Genomic DNA, 24,526 nt, shown 5'->3' with positions numbered 1-24,526 from the left:
TATGTTGAGAGGAGATGGAAAAACCTGGAAAATAATATTATGAGCAACATCATGCAGACTACATGCTGGGAATGACTCTCAGCTGCATTTCAGGAAAAACTGAGTTCTTGTTTTTGTGTTGGCTAATGCCATTTAGCTGTGGCAGCCATTTTGAATTGGGTTGACTCCTAAGGTTTATCAGTGGTAGATCTAATGATTACTTTCGTTAAAATTTGTATTTGATATTTTATTAACAGACACATACACACAGACGCGGGCAAAAACACTATCATCCTCTGTCGCCCTTTATGGCCGGGCCATAACTGAAAACCCCAAAGAGGAAGTAAAAATAAAGATGGATGACTGTGTGTGCACATTTTGGAAAGTTGATCATCTATAGTTGTTATATATTTATATATTTTAAATAGACATGTCTGTTCAGCCAGTGATACATCACTGGTGGACTCACATGCACTTCTGGAAACCATCAGTTCTTCACAGCATGAACATGGATTGTTTCAACCTTTTGAATAAATATTGTTCCTGTGGCTGTAATGAACCTGTGACCATGGTATAATCCCAGCTGAATCCACAGTGAGTAGATGAAACTTCTCTTCCACTCTCACACTCCCGATGTGTTCTGCTTCACTCTGTCCGGTCCGAGTCGCTCTGCGTTTGGTCCAGTCTGACGGATGCTGGAGCATGTCCTCTGTGTCTGTGGGTGTCACATGTTTCCGCTGGGCGGGGTGGGGACGGGGTGCTGAGTGTTGTCCGTTGGCATGGCGACCCGCGGCCGTACCGGCCTGCTGGTCCGGTGTGGAATGGGGGGGGTGTATCTGTTGCACAGCCGCGGACGCTGTCTGCATGTTGGCTCGGTTCTGACGCTGCGCATGGTGGTGCTGTTGGAGTCCGCAGGCAGCATGTGGGCCTCCCCTCGTTCCAGAGTGGCCTGTCAGTAACTGTTAGCCCTTCTCTCTTTTCCACCCCGCCTGGCTTTGTAAAGGCCAACAAGCAGGTGGGTTGTCATGGAGACGCACGCGCGCCCTCCTCCCCCTTCCTCCGTCCATCACAAGTAGGAGTCACTGCAGAGAGCACTCGACACACACAGACATGAACAGCCCACATACTGACACGAACAGAGGAGTGATTCTGCCGGGAAGCTTCCTCAGGTTCCTCGTATCGGTTCCTTTTTAACCAGGCTGTAAAAACTGTGACAGCTCTTCAGGATTGCTGTAAATGTTTAATGAAGAACCTGTAACAGATTAAACTAATCTTTACGTTACAAACACATTAGCAGAAGAGTTAAGTAATTTATAAACACCAGTGGGGCTTCAAAGAACAGATTAGGAAAAACAAATGATTGAATAAATGAGTCCAAAAGAGTTTTATCTATTATTTATTGAACACATTAAAGCTACTCATTGCAAAGTATGAATTCAAACATATAACAGGTCATCCTGAACTATATCAACTGGTGCCGTTTGAAAGAGTTTACTCCAGTAGTTTTCCAGATATGTTGATGTGCAATTCTGAAATGCAGGTACGCACTCAATGTAAACAAAGCACCGACTTGACTGAAAATCTCCTGGAAGCTTGAGTCACACGACTGACCTACATTAGGCTGGATGTAGTCTGTGACAGTAAACAAATAGACTAGCATAGAAGATGTTTAGATGGAAATAAAGAATCAGCTGCTAAATGTGACAGAAAGAGAAAGATGTGGAGAAAACGTACCGTTTTTATAAAATTCAAAAAATGAGTAATAAAACTGTTAAGACTAAATACTGAGGATCAAGCAGGGCGGCGGAGTTTAAACAGAATTTAAAGATAAGCAGCTTTTTCTGAGTTTAATGTTTGAGCCATTTTCAGTCACTTCAGCTGTTTTCAGAGTTAGCATCCAGTCAAAGTTTGCTCACAAGTTTTTAATTTATGGACACATTAACCACTTTGATTTAATTTATTTTTTGGGCTGATCTTCACGACTCTGCAATGAGTACTTTTTTATTTTAGGATGAATTATCTGTGTGGTAAAAGTCTATAAATCTTTGTCTTTGCCATCTGGTTTAATCCCCCTGTGGAGCCATAATTGCAGCTCAAGGTTTCCAGGAACTATTGATCATCTGGAAGACTTTTAACACAGTCCTGCAAGTTTTAAATCAGGCCATTCCAGAACAGACATTTTAGTGTTCATTAATCATTCTTTAGACCCAACATGCTGTTCTGTTTCTGAGAACAAGCTGTCAGGGAGAATAATCAGGAGTACCAAGACTCAGTTAGTGGTTACAGGACAAGCATACACTTCAGTTTAGGTTCAGTCAAAAGAATTAAAACCGAACATGTAAAGGTTTATTGTAAATCCAACTGAGAAAGTTTCCTCAGTGTAGCTTTCTTTGCTCCGGTTGAAAACAAGCGAGTCTCATGTTCGCAGAGGTTAGAAGCCCCATTTCCTGGCTGATGTACTGTCTAATGGAGGAGGACGAGGGAGGGCTCCGGAGCCGCTCTGAAGGTCTCCTCTGCCTCTTTTTACAGATGAGATGAACGACCACCAGAACACGCTGTCCTACGTCCTCATAAATCCTCCTCCGGACACCATGCTCGAGCTCAACGACATCGTGTAAGGCCAGGCTTCCTTTTTACTTTTAATGGGGTCCATTTTTATGTTGAAGGTTTGTTGCTATACACGAGTCTGCAAGTCTGCAGGGCCGTTGTGTCGAAATCAAAAGATCAGGTCAGGATTTGTGTCACATAAAAGTACCCAAAATGATTTTAAATGCACTGTTAACACTCCACTGTTATAAAGAAAGAAGGAAGTAATACATAAGAGTCCAGTACTTACCCTGGCACGCACCAGGTGAGTAGCCAGTACGCACTTTATAAGGACCAGGACAACCCATACATAGTTTAATCAGAGATACCCAGGCAGGCTGATGGGCAGGATTGTTCTGTCAGTAGGACCCGGTGCAGTCCATCCTTCACTGAATGAGTCTTTAAACACCCATCATCATCATTTCATCCGAGGCAGAACCTTTAGAATATCTTCTTAAAGTAGGCTTGTTCACAGAAATACAAAAGCTTGCTTGTTTTCTGTAATATAAACAAAAAAAAAAAACATCGCCTCATTGAATGTATGTCAGCATCTCTTCAAAGGTTTGAAAGAAACAAATCACAAAGTGTACTTTTGTTCACCACAGGCTGTTCCAGACCCCAACAGGGGACAAATAATTTGGATTTTGTCCTTTCAGGTACATTATCCGCTCTGACCCACTGGCACACGTACCAGAGGACTCGCAGATTGGACAGGCTCGCATCATCAGGAACCAGCAGGACTTTGGAACAGAGACAAAGGATGAGACCCACCTTTGAAACGATCTCAGTCCTCAGCGCCATGACCCTTAACCTCAAAGCCCCCCACAGGGCCGACAGGAATCATGTGTTTCACACAAAAAGGCTATGAACAGCTGTTCGTAGTGAATGTGCATTGTGTGTCTCTCAACCTCAGCGCAGAATGAATCTCCATCTGAGAGACCTGCTGTTTCCCACAGAGCTGCTACAGGAGGATGCATGAAGAGTGCCTAGTCATTGACCACAAACACCTGCCATGGTAACGCAGGCTGTCCTCGTAAAACCTTCGGAAACCATCCTCCTCTACCCAGTCTAGAGACAGGGCTCAAAGCCGTGTTGTGAGATGTTAAAAAAATAAAAAAAATTAAAAAATCCTCCTGAAACTAAAGCGTCGTATAACTCCACATTCTGAGCCCTCATGCCGTGACTCAGACCGGCCCCCTCTTCGCCTGCTTTTGCCTACACTTCAAAAAAAAAAAAAGAGTAAAACTCGGGGCAACTATACCCTGAACGAATCCTACACATCATACAATAATCATGTTTTTAAAGAAGACCCTTAAATGTTTTGAATTTCTACCTTTTAAAGCATTTAGCTGGAATTTTTCAGTGAATGAGCCCTGTTTTTTCTTTATTACCTCACTCTAATTTATTCTAACAGGACCAGGATTTCCTTTCTTTTGTTAACAAGCACAAACCTTTTCTTTTACAAGTCATCTGTGATGATTCCACACCCTGTAGTGGCATCTGTATCAGCCAAGTTAGCGTTTCTCTCTTTGGTTGTGATGTTTCAAAACTGAATATTGTTCAATTATTTCACTGTCAGACATCATGTCTCCTCCCTGTACACTCTTGATTTGTAAATATTGTTAACTTATTTGTTCATAATGTGCTGTTTTGGATCCATTTTTTTGTGAAACCAGTGTTTATCATTTCAGAACCGGACTGAAACATCTGCTGCTGCAGGGCGAAAGGAAACTGTTACTCGTTTGAACCAAGTTTTATTTAGCTTTCAGAAGCAGCTGTTGATCAGAGGTATTTACTGTGGTTCAGTTGAAGTTTTAGAAGCTGCTTTTTTTATTATGTGTTTATTTATAGCTTTTTAACCATATGTAAAATGTTTTCCACCTGTAAATCATCTCTGGCTGTGGAAGTTATGAATTGAATATTTAAAACTAAAATTGAAAGTAATACTCCTCCTATAAGACTTAATAAGAAATTACCACTCAGACGTCACTTTAGTATCAGCATGAGATTAGATTAGTTTAGCTGTTAGCCACTTTGAGCTGGCTAACAGCTAAACTTTACATTCCTGAATTTCACTGAACTCATTAACGTATTTTATTTACCCATCTGGGATTAAAAAGGGCAGTTTTAGTAATTGTTTAGCTGCTAGAAGACGGGGTTTTAGAACAGACCAACCTCTTTTCATATTGTAGTGTTTGTGCTAAGCTAAGCTAGGCTAGGCTAGTTGTCTCTTGGAATTAACCACTGTAGCATCACACGTTGGTTTGTAAACTGCCATTTTTCAGACCTGGAGATTATTTTTTTTTATCTTTACCCCTTTTTGGATACTTAAAATTGTATTTAAAAAAAATTTTAACCATGCGAAAAGGTTCTAGAAAGTGCTTACCAGAATGTGAGTGGAGGAGAAATAGTCACAGGATCAGTGATTGTTACTGTTGGAGGCAGAGATGTTGCACTTAAAGTCACTTCTATATTGGCCTCACATTTCAGACACAGTGGTTGCATCTGTCAGCAGAAAGGCAGCCATTTTAACATTTAATATTCAACAACAAATCACTTAAAACGTGTCGCACGTTGAGCCTTGAAGGGTCAGAAAAAAAGCTGAAGTTTAAAACGGTTGATATGAATCTGCCAAAACTCATTTTTAATCCTGAAATCTTAATCAGAATGAGTTGAGTCTTTGAATTTCCCTCCTGATGGTGTTATTCTGAAGTATAACTAGCAGGAAGTTTTGCACAGATTTTGACAGGCACAGTCAAGTCTTATTGGTCTGATTTAATTTCCAATTTTATCTTGGAAATTCATTTCTTTGTGTTGCTGCAGGCCCTAATTAAGGTGCGCAACAGTGTCAGTATTGTTTTGTTTTTCCATCTGTATCTTAGGTTTACTCTCTGTAAATATGAACTTTATACTCATGTATTTGTTTGCCAGATTCTTTTGTGTCATGAGAAGCGAAGAGAACTTGAACTATTTTTGCACTAAGTTCTGTGGCGACGTGTAGAGTGGAACAGCATGACCCTTTAATCTGAGTCTGTAGAACACTGACAGTATTCAGCCATACCTACCAGACAACCGTCATGTGTTCATCAGCATGAGTCACGCTGCACATACTGGCAGATTTCTGTTTTCCAATGCAACTGATGGACGACGTGGATCGTTTTGTTTTTAGATTTCTGTTCTGGATATGCAGTTTTTACAGAGTCACACTGTGGGTCTTTGCCCAATTATTCCTCAAACGTGTCGGTTTACAAGGCAGAGAGCTGAGCAGTGAAAACATGAGCGACTGCGATGGAGGATACAGTTCATGTGCAGATCTACTCATCTTCTAACTGTCCTCACTGTAAATCCAAACACTCTCTGATGTCGAGACATAAAAAAATAAAATTAAATTAAAAAAACATGAAGGGCATGTTATCTCCTAAAAGCATGTTTTGATATAAAAGCTTGCCAAGAAGGAAACTTTTCATACAGTTAACGGGACATTGCTTGATTAAAAACCCATAATCGAGTCCGCTGCTTGCAAGTTGGAGCCATCCTTTGACAGTGCATATTTATATGACCGGAACGTGCATGTCGTCTTGATGTTATCAAAAAGCCAAATGTATTATGTTTACCTCCACTTTGTTTTTGAGTCATTGTCTACAAGAGGTCGATCCATTTTGTACTATTTCTAATGAGAAGTGTTCTTCTGCATAAAAATACGAACAAATAAATGCTGCATGCAGCCAAACACTCTGACAAGATGTTTTTATTCAAACTCCGACATGATTGTCAGAATAATTACAAACTGCTGATCGCCTCTGGGTGAACAACGCATGCTTTTATATCACTGAGGATCACAAATGCAAGATGCACCTTTTTTAGAGGCTCTTGGAAGACAATTTGAAGAGTTTAAAGTGAAGATAGTTTGACTTTTCTACATGATGTCATACAGTGACACACTTATCCAACAAATCATTCTGTGGCAGATGTGATTTAGGTGTTTGTGCGTTTCACCGCCGCTGCCTGTTGACGTGTATCTGCCTCCACCTCTCTCGTGTCCAGCGCCCGTTGTTCTGAGCCACCTCGTGCAGCAGGTCCATGAAGGCGTACTCGTTGCCGGACAGCAGCGTTTCATCATCTGGCGAGGTGCCACCGGAGGGCGCCTTTGAGCCGACAGCTCCCTGTTCTGCCCTCTGCCTGCTGGTCACGCCACGCTTTGGGTCCTTTCTTGCTTCCGCTTTGCTGCTGCTCTTGTTTGCAGGATTTTCAACACATTTCAGCTCTTCATTGTGACCTGGCTGTCTCAGAGGAACTTGGTCCAGGATCTTTCCTTTCTTCTTTTGCGGCTCATTTGTGATAAGAACTGTGCGTCTCGGGTCCATGCGAGCATCCGTTTGAGTCTTCTCTCCTTTCTCATCCTGAGCAGAGCAGCTGAGATGCTCCATCTTGTTTACAATCATCTCCACTTCATCTGAGAGCTTCAGAGTCACATTCTGTGTCCAAACAGCAGAGCTGTCACCCTCCTGCTCCTCTTTCATTTTACATCTCGCCTGCCACTGAGCTGCAGATGGAGGCCAGGTGGAAACCCTCCTGATGACTTTGCTCCTCTGCAGGTTCTCACCTGGACCTTCGGTGGACCCCTCACCAGGACTGGGTTTGTTCTGGACTGTGCCGATGCTCAGATAAGGAACCATTTCATTGTTGGCATAAAGACAGTCTGGGTTTTCGTGCAGGTTTCCGTCCTCATCATCTTGTTTCTCAAACCGTGACCCTGTGTCTGTGGTTATGACGATATCCAGAAGGATTTCTCCTCCTGTTTCTGCTCCACTCTCAGTTACCAGTTTCTTCTGTCCTGGGTTTTCTGAACCCTCAGGTGGAACCTCTTTCTCAGTTTGGAAACTAACGCCATCCTTCTCAGACACACAGAACGGAGATGTGAGGATCACAGCGTTCGCCGACTTTGCTCTGATCCCACGAAACGATTTCCTCCACGCCACCTCTGAGTATCTACTCTGACAGCATCCTGCAGACTGATCAGGACGTGATCTGCTCTCTTCCTCCACCTCCCTCTCCTCCTCTTTCTCTACTAGACATTCAGGCGTCACGCTTTTGTTGCTGCGTTTTCTTATGAGCACCCCCACCATAAAACACGTGACAAACAGCAGCACAGAGAGGACCGCTGCAGACGAGCACAAACGTTTGAATACAGAGTTATTGTTTTCACTACAATCAAACAGAAGTGGGTTTTTTTCTGTTAAAAAGGAAAAAATAAACATACCAATCACAGCAATGAGAGTGAAGGCTTTAGGAGCTGGGAAATAAAATGATAAAATACGCAGATTATTATTCAGGATTCAAAAATTAAAGAAAGGAGAAGAAGAAATAAACACACCAGAGTTGTTGGAGCTCTGTGTAACTGATGACGTCATCACCGTCACATGAGTTCCTGACAGCAACAACAACAAGGGTCACAAAGTCCTCCAACATAATAAAAAGCAACATCTAAAACCTTAGGTTTTATATAAATTGAGAAACTTTAAAAGACGTGAGAAGCATGAAACACTGTTCCTTTGGCGCCACCTGGTGGTTAAATACCAATAAAACGTTCAGGATGACTTAGATCAGCTGTTTTTTTTTACTGCAGGAATGGAGAAACTAAACACATTTATAACAGAGTGGACCTAATCTGGTATACTAATTAAACAGCTGGTATAAGGTTAGGACGATGAAATACTTTGGATGTAAATAAAAGAACATCTTGGTCCACACACTGCTCAAAGTATTAAAAAGAAAGAGGCTTTTTTAGATCCGTTTCTGAACACCAGATGGTGCTATTGGACCAAACACTTGCTTTGTTACAGTAAATCATTTGGTTTATTTTTAATTCTCCCTACACAACCATTATTTATCCAATATATGCATAAATGGTTTTATAATAGAATGAGTAAACTACAATAGTTTAAAGAAGCAGCAAATGTTTGATAAAGTCATTTTTTTTTACTTTCAGAGATTTCATATCCAAGAGTTTTAATCTTTCCAATCAATTTTATTCTCTTTGTGAAGAATTTTAAACACGAGCTGAGACAAGAAGAAACAAAAAAGTACAGATCTATGAAGTGAGATGTGCCGATCCTGTCCGTGTGGACAGAAGAATGAGAAAGAGACGTACCTGTGGATGAAGGTGTTGGTGCATCAGGGGGTTTGGTTTCCACAGACGTCTCTGATGAGGAAAGCGTTGCTGGAAAAAAAAAAAAATTAAATACACGCTGCAGAAACTTAACATAAAAAAGTATTACACTTCAGAGTCAGCAGAGAAAAGTCAAACGTACCAGAGAGAGAGGAGGCTGTTGGAGGAGGATAAGTGGGTCTGGACTGGGAAGAGGTCTGGGACTTTGATGAGGGTTTTAGAGGAGCGGCTGTCACAGTTTTTGCTGCAGGAAGCAAAAAGAGACTTCGGCCGTACATTCTCATACGAAGATCTTACTGCAGGATTAATGGTGAAGCATCAAAGTCAAACAGGAAGTGAGGGAGAGCAGATGTACCGGTGGAAGTGGTCGGTGTTTCAGAGGGAGTTTGTGTTGGTGCTGATGCTGGACACACAGAGACGTCCCACACAGGTTGGTCCTTCAGACGAGGAGGACTCTCACAGGTAACACCCATCGATTCGTTCAGCTTATTCCTTCTCTTCAGGTCTGAGAACAGAGGACGATTTGTGTTTCTAAAGGTTCTCAGATTATCTGTAACATGTAGTCAAATATCTCACAAACCTTTCAGGGCGGTAATGAAGTCTTTGGCATCACATGAACAGTTCCAGGGGTTCTGATCCAGCCTGATGAACCTGAGAGAACGGAGTGAATTGAAGATCTGTGGCGACATCCACGTCATCCGGTTCTCAGACAAATCCAGATCAGCCAACAAGCTCTGGGAGCGGAAACTGTTAGGATGGATGGTCTGAATCTGGTTGTTCTCCAGGCTGAGTTTTGTGAGGTTTGTGAGTCCGTGCAGCGCCGACTCGTTCAAATCTTCGATACGGTTCCCTGCGACTTTGAGCTCGCTGAGGACGGTGGGGCTTCTGAACCAGGAGGGGTTAATCTGTGACAACATGTTGTTGTCCAAGACGAGACTTTGGAGGTGTGGAAATGAGCCGAAGGCATTTTCAGCGATTCTTGTGATCCCAGCGTTGTTACTTTCGATGCTAGTGATCGAGTTGAGGTTTGCACTTTGCAGAACCGTGGAGTTGATTTCACCAACATTACTCATGGTAATAACCATGACTGAACAGCCAGGTGCAAAATCTGAGAGAGAAAGAAGTATTTATATCAACAACTCAGGCAGTTATGCAACAAATGTTTGCCTCTTTTGACAAAAAAAGAGGATTTATTCAAAATTTGTAAAGTCTTTTCTGTCTTGAGGATTTACAGTCTTAAGAGACTGTATATTTGGTTCAAAGGTTTAAATATTACAAGTATGGTATAGACTGCAAAGTACTGTACAATTTAACATGAAATGCAACTAAATCATTAATTTAGAATGTCTATAATTCAGTTTAGATAAGTATAAGCAGTTAAAGCAGCTACTGTATAAATTTATCTTTATATAAGTTTTTGATGAGCTCCAAACTGAACCTGCAGGATAATTATCTGCAGAACAGAACCAGAGACGTGAGACGTGGACAGGAAGTGAGAACAGAAGTACTAACGCTCCAGACAACTCAGGGAAATAACCCCACCAACACACCTAGAGCCAATTCATGAGTGTTTTCACACCAGATGCTGATTTGATTTGGTTTTTTGTCCAATTTGTATAAAATCTTTTCCTTTGGTGCCCCAAAACCTTTGCAGTTTTTCATTTCCGACTCAGTTTGGAATGAGAAGTTTTAAATCCACAGTCCTCACATGCAGGGATCTTCTGACAGAACAAAACCTCTTTCACTTTGCGACAGGGATGGCAGAGACGAACCGCTGCCAGCACCAGAGCTAAAGCAGCCGCGCCTGCTGGGATGAAGAGCATCAGTCAGAATAAAGTTCAACATTTTCAACAGTTGGAGGAACAATCAGAAGCACTCACCCTTCATCTCGAGCAGAACAGGTCCGACTCCAGACTGAGCGTTTACAAAGTTTGATGGTCCCGTGATCACCTGAACAACCAGGCATGAAGCTGAAACACAGTTGCCGTGGAGACTGAGCTCGCCATGGTTATGAGCGGTGGCGTTAAAGCCGCGGTTCCAGCTGGTTGATAAAGTGTGAGACAGTTTGCACCAGGGGAGGCCTGAGTCCACTTCAGGTGTTTTTCTTCTTAAATTTAACTCACACATCGTTAGTCATAAAGGCATTAAAGAAAATAAAAATACTGTGAAAAGATGCAGGAGAAAAACAGAAAGGTGAAGCTTAGTTCTGTAAATATTAAATCAGTGTGGTGCTCACAGCTAGCAAAGGAAAAAAACAGATTAAAAACATGGACAAATTAAAAACAACAAAAAAGGAAAAAAAAAGAAAGGTGACTTATTCACTTGAAAATTTATTGTTTCAGTGCTTTCATTTCAAAATAAATAGATGCCATGGGATCAAAGATAAAATCAACATGGATGAAAAGTACACTAGTGTAACAAAAATGGTGACCAAATGCCATACAATTGTTTAGTGAACATAAAAATATACTTTCATACATTTAAATTTATATCACCCTCCCTAAAAAAAACAAAACAAAAATGCAGCAAATGACTTCTCAAGTATGGAGTTGTTTGTGGAGAGCGCAGCAGAAACATGTCGGCGGCCCTTCAGCTGTCAGTGACAAATCTTAGAGTTATTTCAAACCTACTGGAGTGTAAAACTGCAGAGTTACAAGTTAGTTTCCTGCCCATCTCAAGAGGGAAAATCTGCAAACACAAAGTAAAGTGCTCGTGCAACACTTCTGCTTGTTCGAGGCCAACGAATGGTTTCTAAAAGAAAAGCACTTTTGATTTTTGGAAAAAGAGAAACGAGACAATGTGGCAGAGTTTGTCAACACGTTGGAGGAATGTTCTTTAATGTTGGAACCCAACCGAACCACAGCCCCCCTCCCCTCACTCACACACACACACCTCTGGAATTATATCAAATACTGTCAGGGTTAGAGCGGCGCAGGAAGCACCCTTCACAATAAGAGCGCGCGCTCGGCTCATGTGAGTAACGGCGGGACAGAGACACTCTGGGAGAGCGAGGAGGATTACATTGCATGAGAAGAAGCCGCTGACGAGTGTTCATGAGTGCACCTCTGAACGGGACGATTCAAGAGTGTCCAGTGCTCGAAACGTCCGAGAGTCCCCGTTATGATAAAAACATAACTTTATACCACACTGCTTGAATAAAAATAATAAAAAAAGCTAAATGGAAAAAAACTATAAGAGCATCATTGTTGTACCAAAGCCTATCACCCCCCTTTTTCCACATCCTTCAGAAAAAGGATGTTTTAGCTAATAAAAGTACTTAAAAGACCTTTTTTTTTGTTTATTTTTTGTTTTTTGCAACACACATATCCAGTGCTACACGATCTAGTTAAAAAAAGCAGCTGAATAAATAGACAATAGTACCACGATGCGTGAAAGGCCAACAGATGTCTGAGGGAGACCTGAGGACAGGAGCCGCCCCGACAAAAAAACAAAACCCAAAAAACAAAGATGATCGTTCAGAGCAGCAGCGTTTTGGAGATCACTGATGAGGCAGAAGACGGTAATGCCAGCCTGATTGGACAAGATTGTTGTTGGAACAGCAGTCTGATAAGTCTAAAGGGTTGTACAAACACCCCCCCCCCACACCACCACCACTATCATGTCCAGATGTAGCCAAAGGGGGAGGCGTTTCCAGAGAAGGAAGGATTTTAGTGCTGCAGCTGAGCTCTCGACCACGACAGTGCTGAACTAATAAATACTTCATGGAAACATGAATGTTCTCTACATGTGAGAGAAACAATGCCACATGCTTGCTTCAAAAGAATCAAAGAAAATAAACCTGCACCGATCGCACTGACATCACATGGAGGAGAAGCTAATTTCAATCCCTTTTCCCTTCTTTCTACCCTGGTCCAAGAAAATGTCTGCATGTTGCCCAGGTGACGACTCTCCCAGGTCCATCTCTACAGCAGACTTGGTGACGAGCTTCCTGCAGTCCGTTCAGTTAAGGAGCAAGATGGAGATCGGATGATGAGGATGACAGCGGGTCTGAAACAAGCCTGCTATTTCACACTCTTCTTTGGCACAGCGCTTCTCTTGGCCTGCCACAGGTGGTTGTGGATGGTCAGGGCGTCCACGCTGACCGACACAGTCTTGGCAGGGATGACGGTGAACTGCTTCCGGTCCGAGCTGTACTTGTACAGCTTGTCGATCATCTTCTTGCTGATGCTCTTTGGTCCCGTCCCCGTCAGCTTCTGTATCTCCTCGGTGTCGGGGAAGTACGAGTAGAGCGCCCGAAACTGGCAGCCACCATCTCGAAACAGGATCATCAGGTGGTTGGACTCGCACTTCTCCAACTCCTGGTGGAGGAGCAGGTCAAACACATGGAACAAAGACTTTCATGTTAGGATGGAGAAACAAAAACAGCCTCAAACTTATAGTCAGGGGACATTTTTAACCTGATGTAAAGTTATAGTAAAGTAGCATCTCACTGAGCTGCAGCTGTTGGGAGACTAGCTGGTAAGAATAAAAAAAGTCTCACAGATCAGCAGAAAAGTCATAATTACTTCAACATGTTCAAAACGCAAATGATGAGGCTGCACACCTCTGCAGCTCATGGAGCACGTCGCAGACCATGTCAGTTCAAGAAGCTTGTTTCTATTTTAGTTTTTCAACCACAGACACTTAAAAAAAACAGGCAAGCTATGCCTGTGTTCCATTTTCTAAATTATTCCATGTTTGGTAAAAAATTGACCTCTAAGATCTGGTTCTTCTGAGGCTCGTTGACTTTGCCAGCCAGGCAGCAGTGAGAGATGGCGTTATGAATGATGGGCTTGTTTGACTTGGCGCTGGGCTCCTTGAACAGTTTAGGACCTGAACAGAGAAAAACAAAAAAAAAGGATAATTTTAATATTATGCACCAAACAACAAGACAATAAATTCACTTTAGCTGAAGCAGGAGACAACACTGAACGTTTGAATCCAACATTTCAGCGGTCTGATTGTTGCTCACCTGTGTATTCAGCCATGGAGGTGATGGAAGACGCCGTGGAGCCGTTGTCCCAGTCTCTTTCTGCAGTTCGACTGTTGTTACGACTGCCTGGAAACGACTCCACAGAGTCACAGCTGGACACAGACCAACACAAACAGCTTCAGCAAACTGAAACCACACTAGGATGCTCCTTATATCATCATTTATTAAACAAAAAAAACCCTTCACAGTGAGCCATCTTGCAGATAAAAATGTAACCGTTTACCGCTGAGAGCCCGCCCCTCCAGAGTTGACGCTGTCAGCCTCGTTGGTGGCTGCAGATGCCAGAGACAGATTGGAGCCTGACTGGGCATTACTCAGGTTGTCAACTATGTGAAACAGAGATTATTATATAATTATTAATTGTGGGACGCTTGAATATCACACTAATTTAGCAAAAGTTATAAAAAAAAACTCCTGCATGTCAAACATTATCTGTACAACATAACTAATGCCCTTCACATCTGCAATTATTACAAACATGGCTGCTTGTGGCAATTCAAATCTTTAGGAATTTCAAAATCAATTTAGTGAAAATGTAACTAATAGAAAGCATTGTTTCAGTCCAACCAATCATACGAGTATTAATTACAAAGAAAGCAATAAAACGCAGGTCATTTGCTCATTAAAAACAGAAACTGAGGACCATCCAAATGTCAAAGTGGTGACGTTAACAGTCTTACGTGTGGAAGAGCACTTAGAGAAATTATCGCTGGAAGATTCCTCTCTGAAGACAGATTTGTGTTTGTGTTTCTGCTTCGGTTTGGGGGTTTTGGGCTTCACGAGGCCCTGTTCCTCAAACATCTCTTGCTGCTTCCTCCGCAGGTACTCCTGCTTTATCAGCTCCCGCCTCGTCTTCTCCTCCTCCTTACGCAAACGCTCCTCCTCTGCCTTCCGTCTGGTGTCGAAACCAAACACCAGTTTCAGCATTTTATGGGACAAGAAGATGCGACTCTGGAAAAAGTCTTTACCTGACTTCGTCTCGCTTCAGTTCAGATTCTGCTTCTAGTTGTTGTTTACGGACTCGAGCCTCTTCAGCTTTCTTTTGCTGCTTCAGCAAAAACGCTGCCCTCTTCTTAGCAAGTTCATCCTCTGCTTTCTGCTCGTCCTAAAAATCACACAATGTAATGTAAATATAAAACTCATTTACACAACTTCTCTGTAGCTCTGAAATAAAGTTTGGTTGACAGCTGAGATAAATCAGAAGATATTTAAACTAGAAATATTTTGACAAAAAGGTCAGTCTAAATTGAAATTCATGATTTTCATGCACTTAAGAAATATGTAGATAATAATATCAAACATTATCACTATAAAGCTGCCTTTGTTCAACTATCAGTTTCAGAATCCTCACTAAAAGAACAAAATTAAAGCTACTGTTTCTGAAAAGGCAGTACCTTAAAGAAGAAGCCCATGACTGACTTCTGCTCTCCATCACCCCCCTCTGCTGTGTGGTCTTCAGCTCCCTCCTCTTCCTCAGGGGCCTTCAGGTCAGACAGATCGACCTCTATCAGGTGGGCCTTGCTGCGCTGTGCCTCTTCTGATGGCACGTTCTCTTTTCCCTCTGAAGAACTGAGCTCAGACTCTCTCGCCGTGCTGGACAGGCACTCAAAGGACACTTCGGGGGCAGCCAGGGTGGTCAGATCCACTCTGGTCGGGATCCGCATGTTTGCCTCATCGTGGAGGCGGAAGGTGGCGCTCCGGACGTGACCGGATCCTGGCCTGTCCGCCGTCTCTCCGACTGTGGGGTTTCTGGGGCTGTCAGGCTGCTCAGCCCTGGGGGACCTGCCCCCAGCTAACTGTCTTGGGTTTGGTAATGTTTCTGACCCAGTCTGTGTGGGGGTGAGGGTCCTGGAGGCCTGCCGGCTCTGATCCTTAGCTACCTTTAGTTCTGATGGCTTGGACCTGGAGCTCCGGCCTGAGCTTAGTTTGGGAGGCTTTCTGGTTGGAGCGCTGCCAGAGCCAGAGAGGTGCTCCACAAAGTGAAAACCTGCTCCTGTCTTTGAGTCCCCATTTTTGTCTCTTGCGTGAGAAGGAGGTGGAGCAGCACCGGGTGGAGACTGTACATTCTGTTTCATCAGCATCTCCTGCTGCAGTGACAGCTGCATCATCTGCTGCTGGATGCTGCCGATGGCGTCATTCAGTAGTTCGATTGAGCGGCTGCACTCGTTTAGGTCCAATTCATCGTCTAGATAAAAGCTTCCACTGTTTCCCTTTTTTTCTGCTTCTAAGGCACCAGGAGGAACTGTCCCCTCCGCTTCTTTCTCTCCTCCCAGGGTATCAACACACATATCATCTTTACTTAAGTGTCCCTTCTCCCCGTTGAGCTCATCTTTAGAGATGTCAGATTTAAGGGAGTTGGGTAATGTGTCACTCCTTCCTCCTCCTTTCTTCACGATGTGCAAAAAGGCTGCTTTTCCCAGCTTCTGCCTCTGCCTCGCAGACAGCACTTCCATCTTCTTCTTCTGGTGCTCAATGGCTCGCCGCTTCTCCTCCAGCTGCATGCGGAGCTGAACGAGCTCAGAGGCCAGCACATTTGCACCATCACCCGGACGAGTGCATCCTCCTAAGGGGGAGGAGGGGCTCTGATCTCTCTTCAATCTCCAAGACGACGACAGGGGCCCGCTACTCTCTGATCCATCCGGAGTGGTCCTTTGGGAGCTGGAGGCACTGGAGCGGAGGTCGTGGTTGCTGCCGAAGCGCTGCTGCTGGGCTTTACGCTCAGCGAAGGAGGTCATGCGCACGCTGCCACTGGCCATGCTGCTAGCTTGGGAGTGTGTGCTGAGGCAAGGACTGGACCGGCCACTGCCACCGTTCAGGTCTTTGTCCTCATGCTCTTTGACATTCATGTCCTCCTGTAGTTTAGCAGATTCTTCTTCATCAATCTCCTTGTATCCCTTCCTCGGAAAGTTTGAGTCTTTAGTGGTAAGAGCTTCATCCAAATCCTCTTCCTCCTCATCCAGGTCTTCCAGCTCAGTGTCCAGTCCTTGGCCACACTTTGGTTCCTCAGAGTCTGAATGAAGGTAGAAACCTTCAGCTGGCTCTCTGGATGAATAATCCACACTGCTGGTGACAGCTGGCCTGAAACCTGCCTGTTGCTCCTCTGACAAGTTTCCTTCCTCACCTGGAGGGGTAAATGTTCGGTTGAGATCAGAGGGAGCTTTCCTACGAACAGCTGCTGAAGATCCATCTCCTCGGCGCAGAGAGCCCCTACCTGTAGACCGGGACACCTCACCACTCTCCTCCTCCTTGTTCAGGCATACAGACTTCTCTTTCGCCATTTTGAGTACAGCAGGCATTAGTGGTTCAAGGTAAAAGCCATCTGTAGCAGGTTTGGAGTCTGGAGAAGGTTTTGGTCCAGCTGTAGCAGATGCTTGTGCTCCATCAACTTGTTTGGGGATGACAGAACCATCGGTCCTGGAGACGGCCACCAGAGTTTCTTCCTCATCCTCAATGTTGACATTATTCAGTAGGTTGTGGCCATTGACTCTTCGCATGGCAGCAAGTGACTGTTGGTGGACAGCGGTCTGATGTTTTGGAGTGACGTTGGTGACGTTGGATGCCAGGCTGTCTTTACTAATTGATCGAGCCAGACTCACGCTGTCACCAGAAGCGATGTCTGCATCGCTGTCTGTGGCTGAATGCAACATGAAGGGGCTCAGTGTGGACATGGGTCTGCAGAAAGACAACGTGTCAGTCCAGCATGCAGCTTACATTCAGAGTTTAGCATGAACACTAAATAAATTAATGAAAAATATTTGTTATGACAGCTAAATGTTATATGACTACAAAGAGTAAGAGAGAATTTCAAAATTTCACTTATTTTCAGATACCTCTGCCTTTTGTCAGACCACGCTACAGCAGAGCCTCTGAGTTGTTGTCCATCCATCTGAGTCAGGGAGTTTGAACGGTTTCTCAGACCTGTTCAAATAAAAAATAAAAAAAACAGCAAGAGGTATGAGTTGGAAGCACACCTGAATCTCCATTGTTTAAAAAGTAAGAATGATCTTTACCTGCACTGTCTTCTCCTTGCTGTTTTTGTTGTCTCTGCCTCAGGGGGAGCAGTGGATGTGAGGGGCTGAACGTTGGACCCCCCTTACTAAATGCAAACAAAGAAAAAGAAATAATAATCAGAAGATCTGTTTGTAAAAAGGCTGGCAGGAAATTACCAGTTCAGCAGCTGTTTATACAAGTTAAAGCACAATTTATTTTAAGCCAAAATGATGCCTCCTGTTATATTTCAAGACAACAGCCAAGTAAATGGGATGACAACACACACAAGGACTCACTGCAAGAAACACATTAAGAATGCAAAACAAGACAGTGAAGGGCTGATGAGTATGAACACCAGGCAGACACCATTATATATCCATCTACCTTTGAAAAGCTACTCTAAGTGGTTCGAAGAGGGGTGTAAAAAGATGAGAAGAGACTTACAGGGGGTCAGATTCTTCAGGGTGCAGGAAGTACCTGTTACAGACTTCAGGGCTGCTCTGGTTATCGGCCACACCAGGACTAGCAAGGAAGCTGCGCTTGGTGGCGTTAGAGATGGGCACTGACGGGCGGGCACTCTTGGGATGAGCTACAGCTCGAGCTAAATAAAAAAGACATATGCGTTAAATATTAAACTCTACATAACGACCAAGTTAGCTTGAATTATTTAAATATGAAATGGTGGCTAGGCTTTGGTTCAAACAAGCTGTACCCTTCAATTACATTATTTTATTACCACAAAAAAAAACTAGAATTCAAAGCTGGAATAGACCCATTGGACTGCTGAACTGCAAGAACTAAGTCTTGTGTTTTAGGTAAGATGAAGCTTACCATCTTTAAACTCTTGAAGATCTCTGGGTTGGACAAACTCTGGCTTGACAGTCTCAAACCACCAGAACAGTTCAGCGATAAACACCATCACATTGTGCTGGACAAAAGACAAGCAACATGTTAAACACCTGACTGCAAATGAGTGGCGAATTGTAGTCTGTAATACAAACATCTGTCAAACTTTGTACCTTTAGAACAAGCGGAGAGTAAAGCATGTCCTCTGTTGTCAGATAGCAACTTTTATTCAGATATTCAGTGGCAAACTCTCTGAGCAGCTGGATGTTGTAGAGGCTATCAGCGATGGAAGGTACTTCCCTCAGGCAAATATCTGATCAGACAGGCAGAGAACAGGTCAGATCAGGATACAGCTCAATACCCTGATGACTATAAATGTCACGCTGCAAGGACCGGAGCTGGAAGCCATGTGCAAATAACAAAAATATGATCACAAACAGATACTAGATTCAATACATGTAGCAAAAGTCTGACGCTGCAGTAGAAATAAAAATTCTTAGTGGGCAACTGACAATTAATGAAACATTCTTAGAGACAGTGACTATATTAGTGTAAGAGCGTGAATAAATGACATCATACCCTCCAGCTTCATGATATCTGGGCAGTAATAATGGACCACAGTGAGCAGTGCAGCTCCATCACAAACATCCCTCATGAGGTCTTCCAGCAGTGGAAAGAAGGGCAGCTGGCGACCTGATGCATGCTCCCGACGATATCGTACCTAACGAGCAGGGGGGAAATAATCAGAGTTTTATGTGGACATGACCATGAGCGCCGCCAGGTACCGTCAGCAAGTAACATGTCCCTAAACTGCAACAGAACACCTAGTACCACAAATATAAATCTCTAATAAATGATGGAGATTTATATGAGTCAAAGCACATAATCACCAGTGATGTTTATCCTTAATGCTCTGGCCTGTTAACATAGGTCACGGTTCTCCCCAGGAGCTTTAAAGCAAAATGGTATTCATTTCATTAGTTAGAGCTTTAAGTCCTCTTCAGCTGATTAGCATATTGCCATGCCATTGCTGATTGCTGATTAAAAAGAGCCAATGGTACCAATGTGTTAGGGAGAACCCTGAAGATCTGGTTAGCTTTGAGGAGATGGAGGTGAAGGTGTTAGAGTGGAGTGGAGGTTTGTGGAGGACACAAAGTGGAGGATCAGCCTCCCTCTGCCTCTAATGGACAGATGGCCTGCGATGAAACCACATAACAAGAGCCAGCTGACTAGGATGGAAACTGGGGTAATCACTGGCCCACTTTAAGAGAAGAAAGTATATTTATGACTGAATCTCACTCATCAAAAACTTTAGATCCATACTCTAAACAGCTGGTAATGATGGGCTTGTATGATGAGGTTATTTATAAAACAAAAAAGCACGACGCTAAATGCAGCAGGTGCAACTTATATAGGCTGAATAATCTACAAGTGTGTACAATCATAAAAACTAAAAATGGAAAAATCACTTTAAAGTTCTCCATTAGATTTGCAATTATATAAATCTAAACCTCCAAAGGAAATTTAAGGAGATTATACATAATGTCTTTAATGACCTAGAAATTCATATTTTTCTTGCACCAGTTGTTTTCATGACAAACTAATCTTGAATTTAATGTGGAAGTTGTAAAGATTCTCAGATACATACAATATATGAGCATTGTATGATCAAAAGTCAAAGTTACTTCAGCGAGAAGAGAAAACATAAAAGATGGTCAAGAGGTCAATATAAAGCCAGAGGGGGGTTTATACACCACATCTGTAAATTAAATGGATTTTAATAAAAACGGTTAAGGAATACAATTTCTTTGACTGAGATAATGTTCAAAATGACAAATGACAAATGATCAGATGCTTCCACATCCAGCTCAACCACATCAGGACCAGAAAACACATCAGAGATTTACACCACAACTGTTTTAAAGGACTGCAGTGAATCTGAAAGGGGCAAATAATAAACTGGCAGTAGTTTTCGTTCAAAATTAAAGCTTTTAATAATAAAAAACAACACAATTTTAAACTTGAGACTAGAGACATCAAAACACCAAGTTTAAGTCTAGAAAAACACTAGGACCTATGTAGGAGGGCTGTAATCAGCACATCAAGTCACATCATATTCTTAGTGTCTTTCTAAAAGGTTATTCCACAACACTGTAGCTTTTCACAGGAAGAAGCTAACAACTAAACTGCAGGTTCTACCCAGGTGAGTCTTCCCCTGACTAAGACATAACTGTACCACTTCAGAGAGCTCCTGTGGCTCCAGCATGCAGTGGGCCAGCTCAGGCACGACATCAGGCTGATGCACACAGAGCAGAGATACTGTCAGTGGAGGCCCTCAGCACATAAGATACAGTGCGTGAAAGCAGAATAGAGAAACTGAAGGATGACAAAGCAGATCAGTGAGAGGTGGAAGCCAAGGATGGGTCTGCAAAGCAAGGGAGTGGTGTGGGCATGGATTTGCTCTTTACTCTCACTGAGCAAGCAAATAATCACATACACTTACGCACAGAGAATCCACATGGCTAAGTTGAGCTTGAAATGAGGTAGCGCACAATGTGTAGCAAAGGAAATCTTTTGAATCCCAGAAAAAAAGTTGGAAAAATCTTACATCTGTGTGACATTTGCCACACGGGGGGAGGGAAAAGTCAGCCTCCGCCCTTTTTAATGAAACACTGGCTACAGGCTGCGGCACAGAATGAGCTTGAATGAGCCATAGTGGAGTGTGCGCGCACATCAACACAAAACTATGCGTGCAAGGGGGATTAGGATGGTTGTACGGGGGCTAGCATCCAACTTACAGGGACTAGCTTCCAATACCATTTGGAGGGAGACTATCCAGTTTGCAGGGATAAGAGAGGAGGGAGGGATACACAAGGAACAGGAGCAGAGAGATCAACAAGTAAGAGGTCACAGGCAAAAAGGATCAGATCCGCTTCCAGAGTAAACAAAGGAAAGAAGAAGGGAAAGAAAAGAGGATCGGATTTCTTAAATTTGCAAACTACTTTACAAAGAGACATTTCCCATAAAAATAAAGAAAGCTGCTGCTGTCTTGCATGAACACATAACCTGGCTAGATATGAGAATAATTTGTTTTTAAACAAAGAAACTCTGACATTTTAAGCTGTTGTTTTTTAACTGGAAGTCACACTGAACGGAATTACCTTTTGGTGGCTTGGAGACTCCAGGGGGTGGTGTTTGACTTTGTGCTCCCTTTCTATAATCTCCCTCATTTTCATGTTCACCTGCAGAGAGAAGGGGAAAACAAATAATAACAATGTAAAATTAAGCAATAAAAGAAGTGTTTTGTTTTTGGCCTGAGGCAAGGAGTGACTGTAAATCTTTGTGTACATGTGGCATTTCAGCACTTTTCTCTATGACTGCTCCTCAGCTACACAAACCAAAAAAATATATAACACAAACAAACAAACAAAAACTTGTCAATTTGTTTCACACCAATATTTCCTTGTGCTCTTGTTCTCCCAGTGTGGAGAGAGAACAGACAAAACGGCTTTCTTTTACAGCACAAACTCTGATTTTGTGTTAAGGCATTTTTGCACTGTGGGAAATTTGTCAATGTTTCAAGAATTTTAAATTAGGCACCCACAATATTTTTTCTTTAGAGCAGTTAGTGAGGACAACTGGGACTGTCAAACAATAAGTAAGGACAGAAACTTAAATAATCACTAAACATGAAACAAACTTGCCGTCAGCAAGTAGTGATCTATGCAGAACTTTACTAAACAGAAAAAACTAAATGGAAACAAAATTAACAGTCCTGACGTAAAGATCTTCAGAAACCATTTAAGTGGATATGTTTGATAGTTCTTATGGGTCTTGTAGGTGACATTATTATTATTATTTAAAAATGTTAATATTCCGAGACAAATGAAAAATAAAAAAACCCTGAAAAGCATTAAATAACTTTATTATTACATAAAAGTGTTCTTTTAATAATATGCTGTTTCTATGAACTATTTGTTTTTAAATACACAACTATCAAATCTGTACAAAGTACAAATTGAGTGACTTTTTTCCACCTGACTGTGGATGAAATCATTTTAAATAAAAATGACACTTCCTCAATCACGTATCCTGTTTCTTGTCACTTTCTGTCTGTCTCATATGTGTACGATAGAAAACTCACTGCACATATAAAAACAGTCCCAAAGAGACGTTTATATATACATTTCCAATGCTTATTAAGATTGTAATGTAGTTTTAAACTGTCCATCACAGAAAGCTGCCTGCAAGCTAACATCTTTTTGGTGACACTGATTAGTCAAGTGACAGAAAATGAGAGGATTTAAAAAGTGCATAAATATTTAACCATAACTGGTATTTAACACCGTTTGTGTTTGGATTGGTAAACAGGCAAAACAAAATACAAATTTAGATTATAAAGAAAATGTATATATCCTTATCAACATAAAATGTTTATCATAACAAAGGCTTTATGAGAAGTACTGTTACAGTAAATTACTGAACAATTATTTCATATCCTGCTTTCAACGGCAGCCCACAATCACAGTAAGTTGTGTTTTAGCTTTTTTTAAAGAGCTCAATGAAATGTAAGACATGTAGTAAAAGGCGACTTCAATATGTTGTTGTGTTTCCTAAATTTTCTTTGTGTCTGAACCTTGTTGATCCAGAAGACCATGGCGTCCTCGAGGTCAAAGGGCAGCTCCTTAGAGGCACTGAAGGTGGAGAAGCGCTTGACAGAAGCCACCACTTTCTCAATGCTGATCATCTCCACTGTGTACGCCATCATCAGGGCATCGATCATGGACATGTGGGCACTCTGGGTGACAGAGAAACAGAATCATTTCATTTTATTAGATTTTTTTTTCTTTTCCTGGTTACTAATTCAATAAAAAAAACAAGCAGCTCTAAAGCAACCTAGTGCGTATTTAACAAAACAACGTAACACTATGGAGATCTGTAGTCAACAACACGGTCTACTGGACATGTATAAACCGAAGTTATAAGAAGAAAAGCAGATATTTTTAAATCTGTATTTTGTGTGTCAAATATACACTTCCAGTTTTGTTTCTCAACAAACAAAACAAATGATCTAAAACCTGGCTTGCTCAACGATCAGTAGCAGTTTGGGGAAGAGGTCCGAAGACAAGCGACAAGCTTTAAAATTGAAGGCAAACTTGTAGGATTCTGCCTGAACTGAACCAAATTCAAGGTTAGACTTTTGCCTACAACCTGTTTTAGTTAACGACCAGGAGGATTTTAGCATGTAACAGCTACTAAGTTGCCTGGATAAATAGTAAAATTACAGGGTGAGAGTTTAACAAGTCTACATACCCATTACATCTATAATAAGCTGTAATGGGTAATGTGGTACCGTGTAGCCTTAAATAACCACAACAGCTTAATCAAAAGATCAAATCTCTCACTCAGCTCACGAGATGTCCAGCGTTAAACCAGCTCTCCACATTATTATGTAATCAAAAAGCTCAGCATGGAGCCTCTGAGTCTAAGTGGCTTGACGCCTCACCTTTGTCAGTCAGAACAGTTAAACTTGACAGCAAGAGCCGGACTTAGCACCAGTCAAATACTATTAACTCTCAAACCCAGGAGGAAAAACAAACTTCTGATATAGTCTTTGAATCTAAATATCACATTAAGTATTATGGGTTGAGCTAATCGCACTACCAATAAAGCAACTCAAAACTATTACAGTAAAAAGAAGAATAAACACAGCATTATTTCAATCAGTGATTTGTGCGACATGCAGGCAGCCTAATCCGATTGGTGATGGAAGTGCACAGAGATTAGACTGGTTAACACAGCAAATGAGAGCTATTCAGAGCGATCTCCACAACACAGCCTATATGGACACAAACAGACAATATATTCCCTAAATTAACACCAACAATAGAGACAAACTAAAAGAAGAACATAATAGAGAGATTAAAAGACAAAAAGCTAAAGATTGCTCAAGTTCTGCTCCT

The 24,526-nt window shown here is 42.2% G+C and overlaps 3 protein-coding genes across 20 annotated transcripts in view; 1 reads left to right on the top strand and 2 right to left on the bottom strand.

Moving 5' to 3' along the window:
* si:dkey-21e5.1 (potassium channel subfamily T member 1) overlaps positions 1 to 3,833 on the top strand; it is a 69,932-nt gene extending 66,099 nt beyond the window's left edge. For 7 of the 14 annotated variants that reach the window (XM_017412351.3, XM_037977649.1, XM_037977658.1 and 4 more), the window contains 3 exons: positions 983 to 994; positions 2,509 to 2,593; positions 3,222 to 3,833. In XM_017412351.3, coding sequence (XP_017267840.1) covers positions 983 to 994; positions 2,509 to 2,593; positions 3,222 to 3,342 — 218 coding nt within the window. In that variant the 3' untranslated portion in view covers positions 3,343 to 3,833. The remainder of the gene's footprint in view (positions 1 to 982; positions 995 to 2,508; positions 2,594 to 3,221) is intronic. The other 7 variants (XM_025005070.2, XM_017412361.3, XM_037977696.1 and 4 more) reach the window with 1 other exon arrangement.
* A 2,585-nt stretch (positions 3,834 to 6,418) lies between these two features.
* LOC108233690 lies at positions 6,419 to 10,920 on the bottom strand. 2 transcript variants are annotated; one of them, XM_017412289.3, is made up of 8 exons: positions 10,443 to 10,920; positions 9,315 to 9,842; positions 9,090 to 9,239; positions 8,877 to 8,978; positions 8,717 to 8,785; positions 7,940 to 7,993; positions 7,826 to 7,858; positions 6,419 to 7,726 (listed from the first exon to the last, which is right to left on the bottom strand). In XM_017412289.3, exons 1-8 carry the CDS (start codon positions 10,555 to 10,557, stop codon positions 6,558 to 6,560), a joined length of 2,220 nt encoding a protein of 739 aa, XP_017267778.2. In that variant the 5' UTR covers positions 10,558 to 10,920; the 3' UTR covers positions 6,419 to 6,557. The 2 variants fall into 2 exon arrangements, with proteins under 2 accessions (XP_017267778.2, XP_037833645.1); XM_037977717.1 differs by having other exon boundaries at positions 6,419 to 7,858.
* Positions 10,921 to 11,047: 127 nt separating this feature from the next.
* The window catches only part of camsap1b (calmodulin regulated spectrin-associated protein 1b), a 25,318-nt gene continuing 11,839 nt past the window's right edge, over positions 11,048 to 24,526 (bottom strand). For 2 of the 4 annotated variants that reach the window (XM_017412326.3, XM_017412325.3), the window contains exons 4-19: positions 23,200 to 23,361; positions 21,725 to 21,805; positions 21,362 to 21,394; positions 19,143 to 19,284; positions 18,737 to 18,876; positions 18,549 to 18,645; positions 18,162 to 18,318; positions 17,738 to 17,823; positions 17,558 to 17,645; positions 15,122 to 17,399; positions 14,696 to 14,832; positions 14,408 to 14,622; positions 13,951 to 14,053; positions 13,707 to 13,819; positions 13,449 to 13,567; positions 11,048 to 13,053 (exon numbers count right to left, since the gene is read on the bottom strand). In XM_017412326.3, the coding sequence (XP_017267815.1) occupies positions 12,757 to 13,053; positions 13,449 to 13,567; positions 13,707 to 13,819; positions 13,951 to 14,053; positions 14,408 to 14,622; positions 14,696 to 14,832; positions 15,122 to 17,399; positions 17,558 to 17,645; positions 17,738 to 17,823; positions 18,162 to 18,318; positions 18,549 to 18,645; positions 18,737 to 18,876; positions 19,143 to 19,284; positions 21,362 to 21,394; positions 21,725 to 21,805; positions 23,200 to 23,361 (4,248 nt within the window). In that variant the 3' untranslated portion in view covers positions 11,048 to 12,756. The remainder of the gene's footprint in view (positions 13,054 to 13,448; positions 13,568 to 13,706; positions 13,820 to 13,950; positions 14,054 to 14,407; positions 14,623 to 14,695; positions 14,833 to 15,121; positions 17,400 to 17,557; positions 17,646 to 17,737; positions 17,824 to 18,161; positions 18,319 to 18,548; positions 18,646 to 18,736; positions 18,877 to 19,142; positions 19,285 to 21,361; positions 21,395 to 21,724; positions 21,806 to 23,199; positions 23,362 to 24,526) is intronic. The other 2 variants (XM_025005052.2, XM_025005051.2) reach the window with 2 other exon arrangements.

Source organism: Kryptolebias marmoratus, linkage group LG1, assembly GCF_001649575.2.
Source record: "Kryptolebias marmoratus isolate JLee-2015 linkage group LG1, ASM164957v2, whole genome shotgun sequence".
In the NCBI taxonomy this organism is placed as follows: Eukaryota; Metazoa; Chordata; class Actinopteri; order Cyprinodontiformes; family Rivulidae; genus Kryptolebias; species Kryptolebias marmoratus.
The sequence above is the reverse complement of the archived record's forward strand: the minus strand, read 5'-3'. Positions and strand labels throughout refer to the sequence as shown.